The sequence below is a fragment of the Lagopus leucura genome, unplaced genomic scaffold, assembly GCF_019238085.1.
Source record: "Lagopus leucura isolate 7727_CA_CO unplaced genomic scaffold, USGS_WTPT01 Super-Scaffold_100019, whole genome shotgun sequence".
NCBI lineage: Eukaryota > Metazoa > Chordata > Aves > Galliformes > Phasianidae > Lagopus > Lagopus leucura.
The window spans coordinates 4,603,965-4,618,811 of record NW_024962273.1 but is presented as its reverse complement, the minus strand read 5'-3'; the positions used below and the strand labels follow the sequence as shown (position 1 = coordinate 4,618,811).

At 36.1% G+C, this 14,847-nt stretch overlaps 1 protein-coding gene across 1 annotated transcript in view; it reads right to left on the bottom strand.

Annotated features, from left to right (window-relative positions):
• The window catches only part of LRP1B (LDL receptor related protein 1B), a 590,048-nt gene that overhangs the window by 237,550 nt on the left and 337,651 nt on the right, over nt 1–14,847 (bottom strand). Inside the window, exon 8 of the mRNA XM_042877971.1 lies at nt 7,959–8,121. Within this exon, the coding sequence (XP_042733905.1) occupies nt 7,959–8,121 (163 nt within the window). The remainder of the gene's footprint in view (nt 1–7,958; nt 8,122–14,847) is intronic.

The following is a 14,847-nucleotide window of genomic DNA, read 5'->3' as shown; positions in this document are numbered from 1 at the left end:
GTTTTCATGCATTGCTTTTCACCCTCTGTAGGAGAAGGCTGCTTGTATCACTTTCCAGATGCAAATCTAAATACAGCTTTTAAACGTACAACATTATAGCTGTCTCTGTTAAAATAAAGGCACTTTTTAAAAGGTAAAGATGCTGCTCATGAATGTAAACTTCTGCACATTTTCTGTTCTCCTTTATGTTATTGTCAAAAATCCTTTTACACAGTTTTTCGCTTTCATTTGTAGTAAAACCCACCACCTCTAAAAGAAAATTAAATAGAATAAAATAAGCCCTAAAATATTTTTGCCCCTTTTGCTTAAAAATCTCTCCAATCCCTTCAAGAAAGGAAATAAAACAGCTTGCTACTTTGGGAATATCTCAGCTATACTTTTTAAATAGCGATACTGAAATGTCAGTATATACTTTTATTCACCACTGTTCTTCTAGTACCCCATCCTTTGAGATTACAACAGCCTCAAGTTGCACCAGGGGAGATTTAGGTTGGATATCAGGAAGAACTTCTTTACGCAAGGGGTTGTTAAGCTCTGGAATAGGCTCCCCAGGGAGGTGGTTGAGTCACCACATCCCTGGATGTGCTTGCAGACCGTTTGGATGTGGTGCTCAGGGACATGATTTAGTGAAGTGTTGTTAAGGTTGCGATAGTATGGTCAGGTTGTGGTCAGACTTTATGATCTTGAATATTTTTTTCTAACCTAAGCAATTCTGTAGTTCTATACCAGATTATAGATACATACATGTATACAGTCTCCTGTAACAAGTCTATTTTCCCTGTTAAATAGATGTAGTCTTAAGAATTTTTAATGGAAAGTCATATGCAAACATCTTCTCCGCCTACTAAGTTTTGCCTGTAGCTTTCAAAGTCTCTGCTGCAAATTATTTTTCCCCTGAATAATGAACCAGCTTTCTATTTAATCAACTGTTCATATAAAACAGTTACAGTTTTTCCTCAACCTTTGCTTTTCTATATTAGACAACCACAAGCTTCTACAGCAGTTTTGTAAGAGCCGCATGTTTTCTCATCTCTTATTTCTTGTTATTATCCCCAGATTTCTTCCAGTTTTCCTATCTCCTCCACAGAAAGAGGCAAAGTTTCAGCAAGACACATTAATGCGGCAGAGCAATGATGGCACTGACATGCAAAAAGCCCGAGAACAAAACTGAGAGAAACACTATGAGAAAGCAGATGTGACATGACCCAAGAAAAGCAATTTCTATTAGGATGATATCATCAAACTACTGATGAATCAACTGAATGGGGTTCACCACCTTTGTGAATGTGAGTCGTTTTTGTTAATCCAGTACAAGAGCAATGACAACATTTTTATACTTTAAATCCTGCATAGAAAGAGGCAGTGATATGTTGGCCTTAAAGAGAGAAATGAATGCCTTGACAGTAGCTTATTAAAAAAAAAAAATCTGCATTTCATACAGTTTCACCTTAGACCGGTGTAATAAATAAATAGAAAAAAACAAATGTGTGGTCATCACTATAAAAGACAACTTAGGGAACTTTGTAACATCATACTATTTTCTGTATGTTAAATAGGTGAACTATTTTTTTACTTTCATTTTGTTCATGTTACAGAAAAATACTTGAGTGTCCTTCTCTCAGTACACACACTCTGAGCCCAGACTAATGCAAGTACTTCTTAAAATAGATGTGTCTTAGCAGTTATTTCATAAAATATTTTTATGTGCTTCCACTCATGCAGTGCTCTAATTCATACCAGAGCTCGTCTTCTACAGAAATGACCTTACAGTAGCTGACTAGATAATAAGCCCATCAGGTAATAAGAAAAATAAAATAAAAGGGGAATTCAGATGGACATGAACATAATGTACATGCATTATAGAGGCTTAAACTCCCATTTATATTCTCACTCAGAAATAAAGTGCCCTCAATTCTCTCTAACTTAATTGCTTTCATCTTGGAGGAAAATCACTGATAGGGTGATTTAACTCTTGTAGATTTTACCTGGACAATTCAGGGACTGGAAATAAAGAGAAAGAACTTCAAGACCTCTATACCAGGAAGAGTACTGTAACTGTTTTCCAATCCTTCACCACATTTTAATTCATGAATTCAGTGTAATTTTAGTAAAATATGACAGTTTTGCTCAGAAGCTTAATTAGCTAGGGATCGAAGAACAGAGATCTGAGGGCTGAAATAAAGGTAACTACACTAATTACACAGTTTAAAATGAAAGCAAGAAGACATGTTGCATCAGCTCTGAATTGCCCCAGGTAATCAAATTCCTCGAGTTTTATTAGTGCTGTTGCTGTTCACATGTTCACCCTGGTTTGTTGAAACATTCTATTTCCACTGATTTTTTTTTCCATAATTATTGACACCACTCTTCTGCTTTAATTCTGCATGTGCATGTTTAATCATGTCACATTACTGGAAGAGGGCAGGTGAAGATACTCTTATTTCTTTCTGTCATCAGGAGCAACAGCAAGGTTTCCCAGTGAGCAGATATGTACCACTACAGACGAAACTGGAGGAGGGAGATCTGAATGTTTTCTTGTCTTATTTGTTTTGGCTCCACTACTGCACTACTTCCACAGAGTTATTAATCATAGAATCATTACGGTTGGATAAGACCACTGAGATCATCTAGTCTGTTTTCTAACAGCCAGAAAGTGATTGTAAAGGAGGAGAATGACAAGAAAAAATGAATTCTCAGTGAAATCTTTCAGGTCATCACTAATTATGATGAAGTTTATTTTTTTTTTTTTCCTGAAGAGGATTCTTTTCCAGGTCACCTTTAAAACTTTTAGAAAGTTATTGTGTCTTACATGTATCTTACAGCTCTTTGAATCTGCTTTGTAACGAGAAAAGGAACTGAACCCTTTTAATAATGGTGTGTTATTAAAATACTAATGATTTTGCTGTTAAAAAGTGAGCTTTAATGATTATAACACTCCTCTTTGATCACCAGAGAATGGTGATTAATCTGAGGGGGGAAAAAAGTTTTAAGACAGATCTCTCTCAAGCCTTGAAAGTGCTATAAAAGCTCAGGGACAGGAGAGTGTAAAAGGGAATAGAAAAGGCAGTAGAGAATAAGTGTAGATGTTTTATTTTTATCCCAGAAGACTCCCCTGTCTAAATAACATTGAGGCAAATAAAGAAAAATATAAAATATATATACTGTCTTGACCTCCTCTGCTTTTTTAATTTCTGCTCTCTTTCTACCCTGCAGGAAACTTCATCTCCTCATTGAAAACAAATCCCTGACATTACTTGACTGTGAAATCACTGCAGTCTAGTCACCATTTATCTCACTGCAAGCCAGACCTAAGGCATTTTTCTTTCTCTCTATGTGAGCAAACTTAGGATTGACACCAGACCTGAGATTTCTCAAACCAGGCCATCCTCACAAACAACCACAAAGATCCCTGTTCACAAGTGATGCTAAAAGCAAGAAATCAAATCAAATCTGATCCCTTGCCTCTACTCCAGACCAAGATCCCATTTTAACTTGAAATTGTCTTTTACAGCCCATCCATTTGCCTTTTATTATGCTTAATTCAAGGCAAATAAAAGGTAAATGCAAACGCTAATCGTTATTCTGATTATTGTTCTGATTTTCTTTGAAAGATGCAGGTAAAGAAAACAAAAGCCATTTCATTTTTCTATTTAAGATTGAATCAGAAAGGTCTTCTGTCTCCTCATCATCCAATTTGCTTTTCCTTGGCTACGGTGCTATTCACAGTACAGATTTTCAAGGCTCTGCCTATTCAGATACTCTGTCAAAGACTAGAAGTTTGCAGAAGTTTGTTCTTCTTAGGCTTTTCTCACCAATGACTTTGTTACTGTGAACTGCCCAGTGAGCCTCACAGTACATTTCAGCCTGGTCCAATAACCACATCTCAAGAGGATCACATGCAGCTTAAGAAAATACCTGGCTATAGCTGGTCACTCTGGCTGGTAGCAGGGCTCAAATGGCCAACATCCAGCTTCTACTACACAAACCAGAAGGACTTCAGACATTCAATACACTTAAAAGTAAAAATGAAGGCCTTAAAAGACAGAAGCAACTTCCCTTGCTTCCCTTGTTCACCTTTGTGAATAGGAAGCATTAGCAAATCTCTGCTATTGTAGATCTTAAATGAATCTGTATATATATTTTTGCTATTGTACCTGTACAATTGTACAATTAATAGGTGTACAATCAATAGGTGTACAGAGGCTAGGCTTAGTAAGTTTATCATGGGGGAAAGGATCAAGATAAATGGAAATGCTCAGGGACGTTGTGGTCTCACAGTAAACTCCACAAAGAGCGATCTCCAGAAAAAGATCCTTCCTTGGTGGCAGTCAGCATTTAAATGGGATCTGGGACAGGTGGAGCCAGACTCCAGCCCTTTCAGTAGCACAAGTGAATTGCCCTCACCTGTGCTCCTAGGCTGACTCATTGCTTGCCTCAGGTGGTCAATCAAAGGTTCAGGCCACAATCAACAGCTCCCATACACTACCATTGTTTTTCTCTGTAGTTTTAGCATTGCTCGGAAGTATTGCATAGCACTGTCACACACTAAGAGACGCTGTTACACCCATTGTATCACAGGCCCTTGCTGGATGTCTTCACAATTGTTGCGTGAACGAACTGAGCACCATTTTTTATTTTTATTTTTTTATTACTTTAATTATTTCTACAAGGTAGCAGAAGGAAAAACTGATTAAAATATTTATTCAAATATTTACATGGCACACCACGTTGCGGTATTAAAGTGTGAGCTCACTCTCCTTACAAATCTCTTTAGCAGTTAAATCTTTTCTCCCCATTGTTATTAACACCACTTTTAAATGGCAGCTACAAGATCTCATTACTGTGCCTTCAGTCTCTAATTGGGCATCCTCTGCCATTCTTCTCTCCCTCCTCCTATTCTCTCCCTCCATATGCCTTTCCTTTCTAGTGATTCATGTCTAATGCATGCACACGGTGTCTAATCCATTTCCTCACTCCCAGTACTTGACTATATTCTACTCTGTGCATCCTCCCACTCGCCAGCTTTGCACCACACATCCTTTTTGTAATCTCACCCCGTGTGCCCCTTTTCTACGCATACTCATATGTTTGGATCAGTTTTGTAAGTGTGCCCTTAAAATTCATATTTTTCCATAACCCTGTGAGGTATAATAGAAAATTACGACCAGCATCCCAAGTAGCATCAGACTCAATATTACAGGTCACATGTAACCAGGCCCAGGTAGCAGAGCCTTTCTTCTCTCAACTTAAAGTTCAGTTTAAAAAAAATAACAGAAGATCTCATTCAGTCACTGTGTGGCATGAAATAAGCTTAGTAGTTCAATTCTATGCACACAAAAGAATATGTAAAACCATCACCACTAAATACCTAACAAAATGCAGAGGCATAAAGATGGAGAATTCATCATGTTCACCAAAAGTACCAGATAAAGTAATTTTCAAACTACTTTTTTACTTACTAATAAATGGAGAATTTTTGACTCACAAAGAAACAACTAAATGCAGCTAAAACTGTTCAGATGTGGATGCATGAAAATAAAAGGGCTTAACCTTGTGCTACTAGGAAGAAGTTCATCATAGATTTGGTGTTTAGGATCAAGTTCAGAATTCCTTAATGCAAAGTATGGCTTTCTCTGTAGAGGCATACTTCCAGCTTTTTGAAAAATGAACATAGTATAACAGTAACATGCATTAGAAAAGCAAATATCTTAAAATGTGATTATACTTTAAAATGTATTATTTTCAAGGTGTATAAGAAAAGCCCAGAAAAGTTTGGGCTTCATATTTAAACAAACAAGTAAATAAATAAATAGCAAAATCAGCATGTTACCTACAACAAGGAGATAACACCATGCTAATACTTTGACCTAGTGTAGCAACTGGACAGATCAATACAATGGGAAAGGTGTTACAACAAAGGCATGACGATGGAAGGGTCAGCACAAAAGAAAGGTGCTACAAGGGAAGAAGATCGTTCACCTGCTTCAGAAGATCCCAGATTCACAAGGGAAAGCTTCACCAAGAAGGGATCTCCAGAGAGAGAATTTTCCCCAGTGCCAGTCAACCCTTAAATGAGGTCTAAGAGAGGTGCAGCCAGGCTCCACCTCTCTCAGTCACACACATGAATTGCCTTCACCTGTGCTCCCAGGGCTGACTGGGTCTTTTCCCCAGGTGCTCAATCAGTGGTTCACAGGTCATGACTCAATAGTTCCCATACAGCTAAAAATAGGTCTCAACAAGAATCAGCATGAAAGAGTAAAAAAGAAAGATTTAAAAAAAAAAAAAAAAAAAAAAAAAAAAAAAAAGGAAGAAAACATTTTTATACAATCAGAATGTGTTTGATTATCTCTTTGCATTCTGTACCAAAACCCAGTTGCTAACAAGCACAACAAATGCATAAACTGGAGATGATCAATTAAGAAGTATGTTAGATATCTCATTAACCTAACAACATATGTTGGATAATTAACAAAATTGCCAACAAAAACTGTAAAGAAATAACTCTTATTAAGTGCAAAATATGAATTCTGGATAAAATAATAATAAAAAAGAAAATTCAGCCAGTTTTTCCACCATGAATAGATCAGTATTGCTATGTAGTGTTACAGTGTTAAGTCTCCTTTGGACTCCCTCCAGTCCTGCACTTCCATCTACACTAACACAGATAAGATGATAAGGCACTGGAAAAGGGCACTATCTGAATAAGAATGGTTTACAGCAAGCAAATAGATGGAAAATTAGTCTTTCTTTTTCTGTTCCATCCCTCCTTGCAGATTCAAAGTTTACCATAAAATTCTTACCTCTGTGACAGATAAGATTATCTAATGACAAGCTGTGGATATATTTACTAAATCCTGCAAAGAATATACAAGTGAACGTATAGAAAAAAAAGTCTGCTGCTGGACAATTTGAAAGCTTCAACTTCTTTCAGATCAGAACATGCAGAAAAATCAATTTATATGTGAATTTTGATCTTTCTTTTAAAACAACACTGCAGTCAGTCAGATCAAGTCAAGCTTACCATCTGCTGCGGGTAGACATACAGCTATATTCAAGACTTACATTATAAAACTTCTTTGTAAACTTTAAATGCAAGCTGTTCTTGTCAGAATTAAAGTCATGGTGATCATGCATCTTAATATTCAATCAGGCTTTAAACAAAGAGTGACAAAAGTCCACATATGGATGACAAGCTGTTCTACAGTAAATATTTTTGTATTTATTGAGAAGGGGCTTATGGCAGTTTAGGATGTGTTCCACCAGGCATTTCAGCTTTAACTGCTTACGGACTAATAAAACCAAAATAAAATCCCTTTTTCCAAAATCTTTACTGAAATTTACAGTTTTTAAATTAACTTGATCATTCCTATTTAGCTGCGCTTTTACTTCATCATTTGCTTAAAGTTTTTTCCCAGCTGGTGGCTGTTAGGAACAGAAGATTTTTAGTGCCCTGCATTTTGAGCAAGGCTTTATTCCCACGTGGTGCTGAACGTAACTATGGAAGAGAAAAAGCAAATACCATGTGCTTTTATCATTGTAGTCGACCCTCTGAAGCAGATTAAAAAAACTCCTACTTCTTCTTTAATCTAATTAAACTTGCTAGAGCCAGTCCTCATATTCCTACAGCTAAGGGAACACAGTATAAAACATTCTTTTTCCATATACTCCAGTTACGTATAACAGAAAGAAAAAAAAATCTCATGACTAGTAGGAATAAAATTGGTTTTCCAATTCCATTTTGAAAAGTTACAAGGCACACATTGCTATTAATATTGTTAACTACTTGCTGCAATTGTGTTACAGATTTTATTACAGCAACTATAGAAGTAACTCAGGAATGCAGAAAAAAAAAAAAAGAAAGAAAGAAAGAAAGAAAGAAGGAGATACGTTGTGTGCAGTCACAGACAAGCATACTTCATATAAAATCAACATTTCCCAATGCAAATAAATAATCTTACCCTGATGTTGGATCAACAGCTATGGCCTTAGGGTTACTGAGGTCCAGCTCAATGAGTGTAATGCACACCGTTCCATTCTGGTTGCAAACGAAGATCCTATCACTGACATGATCCAGAAAGTAAAAATTTCCAGTGATCCAGTCAATTGCTATTTGCTGCACATCTGCCAAAAATAAATGAATAAATAAATAAATAAATAAATAAAAATAAAAAAATTAAAAAAAAGAGAAAGGAGAAAAAAAAAAGCTCAGAACTGCAAATGTAATACACATAACTGAGCCAATAACTGCTTCACCAAACAAATGCTCTACTAAAGAGCTCAAACTGTTTTTACAATGAGAATGTATATGGCATACAGTAAAGAATTCAGCTCCCTATGGGTGAGTGCTTGTGGGAGAGAGTTTTCCTTTTCAAGTACAAAAGTCTCATTGCAACTTCAAGGATAAGAAAGGTGCATATCTGTGTGTAGTTCTACTAAATATTTTAATTTTTGTCTCTGGCACTTTTAATGATATATTCAAAAGCAACATCACTGAGTGTTGGTGCAGCTGTGAGAGAAGGACTGGAAATGGACTATAAAAAGGTTATTAGATACATGTAAAGGCAAGTAGAAACTGACTGTAACTACTTATGAATCTCAAAATCTTTTGTGTAGTTATTCATAACTAAACCGCCCTATGCAATAGTAGATGTGTGTGCAATGAATTCACTCTCAACATTTATTTTTTCTTGTTCTGAACAATCTTCATGTGTTTTTTTTCCATACTTTCAGTTTTTTGCATTTCTATTATTCTTCATGTGTTTTTTTAGTTTATTCCTCTACTCGAACAAGAAACCATCACTGCTATCACATGCATCCTCTATTAGAGAATATAAAGTGAACCTGACTGAAAAAGAAATTCCAGTCATTAAGTTTTTGGCAATAACCAAGGTTTTATGAGTTATGTATTTCCTAAATACTTAAACTACACGTGGAGGCCCATGCAATGTCCTTCAAAGTGCAGACAACATAAGATTTGCTCAATAAAGTATCAGGAAGGCACCAGCTGTATTGCATCTCAGCCATCCCATTACACAGTTCATTGCTGTCTCTTCTATTTCAGATTTCTCCCCTTCTGCTATTCATTTTTCTTTTAATTCAAAGTGAATATTATGCCTCTCCCCTTCTGATAGCTCCTATTATGAAGACATGCTGAGCCACAATAAAGGAATGGTCCATTTAGTCCAGGATCCAACCTCCCGAGCAGGCCAATGTCAGGTATGCCATGAGATATACAGAAACACTAAAAAATATTTCATACAATAGGAAGGAAAACATTTTTCTTTTTCCTTGTGAAATCATTTAAAAGATGTCAGAAAACATGTAGTCCCTCTGGAAGTCAGTAAGAGTTTACGCAGTTTCCACTTTCCAATTTCAGAACTTGGATTTGGAAAATGTCAGTTACAAAAAATGAAATGTTTATACACATGAAATTAGTAATTAAACTCCTGCAATGTGAGTTCTGGAAGACTGCTACGCTTTGGGAAGCAGAGAAAGAACCTGCTGGAAAAGGATACTCATTTCTTTTTTTATCTAGTTTTACCCAAGTTTCATACATACTTGAAAGGCATGATACATGCAGCTTGTTATATCTGTTAACATAACAGATAATGTGAATATTTTTACACCTTTAAAATGCAGGCTTCATTTTTTTCAGATATTCATTAACATGTCATTAAAAATAAATGACATTAAGCAGGTGTTTATGGTACACAAGGAAATTAATTGGAGGTCATACTAGGGACAATGATTTGCATCCAATAGTTGGAACAGAGGTTGCTCAACAGTCCAGGAAAAGTGAGGCATCCAGAAGCAATTTAACAGAATAACCTCTATGTCAGAGACTTCAAAAACCATTTGTTGCTCTTAACTCCTATTTTTCTGCTTTCCCTTCCCCAGCAGGTTATATTTGAGAAGAGCATAGTACCAGCAGCACAGGCTATTTGCAAGATGCGAGCTCATTCCAAATGCATTCCTTCTAAAGCTGCTCATTACAAAGTATGCTATGCTAGGTCACAGCTTCCAGAAAAAGAAGCATAGTAATTTGTATTTTTCTCCAGAAGCCTACAGCATGAAATGGAGGAGGCCTCTCTCTATGCAAAGAACATATCTCCCAACAATAAATATTCTGCTGCTCAGTGAAATGTAGTAATTAACTTAGACATTCAAAGCACGGTCGAATTTTCATTTAACGGTCAATCTAACACAAATATATTGTGTATTTTAAATTCCACTGTTGTGTTTTAGGTTTCGTCTTTTTTATACCATCAGCTCTTCTGTACTTAGGACACATCCAATTGCTCACAAGAGAAGTTTAAAAAGAATTGTCCAAATATACTCTGCTGTGAAATCATATCCCACATGAGAAATTCACTCATCTGGCAGCTTTTATGAATCAAACTTTTAATATCTATGGTTTCAGTTGCAGCTATGCATTAAACTGCTTTGAATGGCTCCCACACAAGTCGAATACACTATATACCATAGAGATAAGGTTTTGGTTGCACTGGAGACTTTTAAAATATATAGTTATGTGCTCAAGATGTCACTGAATTTATTTCATGCTTGTTTCTGGATTCATATATTAAAACCCAGTATGTGCAGATAGCTAGTCTGCTCAAATTTTTAAAGTAATTATTCATTTTTTCTTTTATTCACACAGTTTTGGAATTCTCTAAAAAGAAATGCTTCCTCCTGAAAACACATACATTTAGTTTGAGTAACCTTGTATATAACTTTTAGGCTTTTTCCCTATTTTAGTCGCAGCTTCCATGGAGTATTTCTGCCAAATGTGGACAAGTTTCCTTTAGTGCTTTCTAAAAACCAGAATTTCCTCTTCAGGACTTCAGAAAGAAACACTAAGATGTCATGTCATCTAAATCTTAGCCTAGTTAACGACGTTGTGTTGAGAGCGGGCACTAGTAAAACTTCTTCTTTTTTGAAACACACTACTATTACCATAATTTGAAAGAAATAGTGATTTCCTATGAGAATGGCTATATTTTCAAAAGGAACTAGAAATATGTGTCTTAGGACCGAAATGCAGTTTATGAAAATCAGAACTGTGTTGAATGATTGTCTACTTTCATTTTGAATTTCTAATATGTATCATGGAAAGCTCACATTTTAATTTCAAACGGGGATTTGCGCAACACAATTTCAGTAAACAAAAAGAGAATAACAGTTCCATATTCTTCTGTTTGTCCTACTGCTGTAATCAAGGATTCAACACAAGCACTGTTCATTAACATAAATAATCTAGCAGACTTTGTTACCCACAAACCTGCAAGAAAAACCTGAAATAGAAAAATTAGAATGTTTTCTCTCTATGTGCATTTCAGTAAAACTTTCTTACTTTTAATGCAAGAAATGATCTAAGCAAATGACATGGGGATCTGGAAATAGCTGGAGTCTGTGTAGAAACCTCCAAGCCAACAGAGGAATTATTCTGGAGGAAATATAATTAAAACTAAAAATTCCCAGTGTGTCGCACATAAATTTCTGGTTAATAATTAAAAAGACAGATGACCTCTCTATTTCAAGTGCAAATGCTTCCACTGTGTTACGTGCCTAAATTTTTCCTTGTTCTGAACATGAGCATAATGGGAACTCCCTAAAGATCTTGGAAATCCATTTAAGACTCAATGAGCAACAATTCATTGACAACTGATGTGATGGGGAAGTGGTTTGAAGTTGTGGTTCTGCCATCAGTAAGGTAGCAATGACCCCCACAGACACAGTATGGAAACCTCAGGTGAGGGGAGGGTAGGGGAGGGGAGTAACTTATGCTCCTACTGCATCAAAGCATCAAGTGTTTATGTTACAGGCATCTTTCCTCACTGTAAGGAGCAGCTCAGTGCTGTCACAGGTAGGCAAGCCTGTTAGGAGCCACTAGTTTAATTTAGTCTACTAGAACTGACTCAACAAACGGGAATTTTGAAAGCTGTGCAAGTTTTTTGGATGGTTGGCCATATGCTAGGGGAATAAATGCTTCTGAGAAGTGAGAAAGGATTGCTCCAATCAAACCTTCAGGAGCTTAAATACTCCTCAGGTGAGCATCCTACAACATGGAAGATGTCAGCGTGGTCCCTGACAGCCATGCAGTGCAGGAGAACCAGGTTGGTGCTGCTCAAATGCCTTATTGTCAGAGGAGTCACCTTCAGTCCCCTATCCACCAAAGGCTCTTCATGTCTCACAGGCATTTTCACACCTGCCTTCTGTACAGCCTGTTGTGTCATGAACTGTTTGCCTCTGGGGCTAGTTTTCATCAAATAGCAGGACTTCAGAGTTAGCTTTCCTGTATTTCAACTACAGCAACATCCCCTGCTTTCTGCTAAAGTCAAGATAGGAAAAACAGGAAAAAAAAAATATTAATCTGGAATCAGACTCCATGAGAAATTAAGTAACATGAAAGTAATTAAAAATTAGGACAACGTATTTGAGAGATTTTGTCTGTTCCTTATGGTTCCTGAATCTTCAAAGTGTATTTTATTTTTTTCTCAAATTACATGCATTTAACTTCTCCACAACTAAAAAAACCTTTGCATTTTATTTTTATTTTATTTTTACTTTTTTTTTTTTTTTTAACTGAAATCTGAGATATTTTACAGCAAGGCTCTGTGAATTGTATAAGGTAAGCAAACGATAAAAGTGCCAGGCATATTCCATATAATTTACTCCCTGTTTAGAGAAAAGAAAAAGAAAAGATAAAATTACATATTTACAACACAACTAAAAAATTTTGTTCCAAAGAGCAACAGAAAGCAGCTCGAAGACAGGCTTTTTTTGTCAAGTTTTGTGTAATGAGACCAACAGTGGCAAGTCTTTCTTTTACTTAAACAGCCACTAATAATGTGACCAGGTAAACAGTAGTTAAAACATGCTTAAACGACAGGCTGTGAAATCTGCTTCTGCTCTACCTCTTTTCTGAGAGTTATATTCTTAATTAGCAGCCCAGACAGCCTTGTAGTAACAAGGTTAGGTAAAGTTAGAACTGGCATAGATAGATTTATCTGTGCCTCTCCTACTGATAGCAACTGGCCATAATTGTGTCTGCAATGCCATTTACAAAATATATTTTTTATTAAAAATGTCATTATTCAATAAATCAGACAACGTTGGTGTCTAAACTTTAAACAGACGAGTCCTGAGTGATTACTGCATATGTTTAAAAATGAAAAATGTAATGAAAGATACCCATCTAACTTTTCCAAATGGCTCATCCTCAAATATCTAATTCCTTTTAAAAAATCAGATTGTGCTTGTAAGGAGTGTAATGCAAAATCTAAAACATATTAAATTTAAATAAGCACTTTAAAGCATCCAGACTACAAGATATTTAGAAGAGAAGAAAGCTTTTTCTCTTGTTTGCTGGATAACATAAAATTTCAATAAATTGGGTTACTGTCAAAAATACAGTTGGTATTCTTCTAACCCTAGAGGATATTAGAATATAATGCTTTAAAACCTATAAATGTGAACATTTAGACAATAGCAGTTTCCCCAAACTGAAGACTTTTAAAAACTATGATCCTATTCTAAATATTATGAATACTTAATAAAAGCATCCTGATGGCACATGAATTGATCTAGTCTCTCAGAGATGCCATCTCTCCAGTCACTTGGAGACTCAAGCATTCTTACTAGATATGGAAGAGAACATGCTTAGGTTTATAATCAAAATTAAAATGTTTAATATTGTATTTTTTATCATTCTTCTGGATGCAGTCCACTTCTCAAGAGGAGAAGGTCTAGCTCCAGTAACTTCACACCATTTTGGAGCAGATTCATTGCAAAGGACTCTATAAAGACTGTGGCACAATGTGCTCAAAAAAGAGATCACTGTTAGTTCTCACTTGTAAGACATCCTCTCTAACTGATGACAAGATACTCTCAAGCAAGCCAGATCTACAGGCTACTGTGGCACAGCACATATATTTGCTATTAAGTAAAAACACAAATAAAAAAGCCCACCTGGTGGCCCTCTTCTACCTCCAACTTGTCTTGCAATAGTCCTGTTGCTTACTGCTTTTACTTATACAGAAGCTAAATTCTTTCAGGGTGGGTTTTTTTTTTTTTTTGGTAGCTTAGTTTCTGACGCTGCTGGGAGGCCTAGTCCCACAGGTGGAAGTTGGGCCAAGCAGTAGTTAAGACTAACCCATGTTAGTACATGGGTTGAGATGGTGCATGGAAGGAGAAATGCGCATTGAATGATAAGTCTGTTTCTTCCATTGGGAACCCTGCAATCTACAGAATAACAGCAAAAATCAGCCCTTTATTTTCTAACAAATCTCTGTTTACAGAGCATTTGGAGGAAATGCGCTTATGGTGGATCCCAGACATGCTTGGGTTATGAACCTTTGCCAGGGTTTTTACAGTAGAGTAGCAAAATCTGCTCCTAAAGTTTTTAGCATATTTCTTCTTTCACTCACGTTATGATTCTCTGTCACAACGCATCATGTTTCTGGAGTGAGTAAAATAAGTGAAATTTTTCTCTTTTTGGGTCTTGAGTCAGAAATTTGGCTGTGATGCCAGTAGGGGCAAATGTGCAAAGCAGAACTGTGAAACAATGAAAGAATGTCAATATGAATGGCCCTGTTTTTTAATCCTAGGGATTTAGATTTTTATAACGAGGGAATATTCTTCTGCCAATCTCATGTAAGAAGCAAGTAAGAATAGTCAAAAACGTAACTTTTCTAATTTCTGCATTACTGAGTTTCAAACAGATTGCCAAATGATTGTAAACTTGTAATGGGGTCCCAATAGACTGCATACATGCTGAACAATAAAGACAGATTTATAGAGGTACATAGCTATAACAGTTTTTTTTTTTTTAACTGCACATTGAAA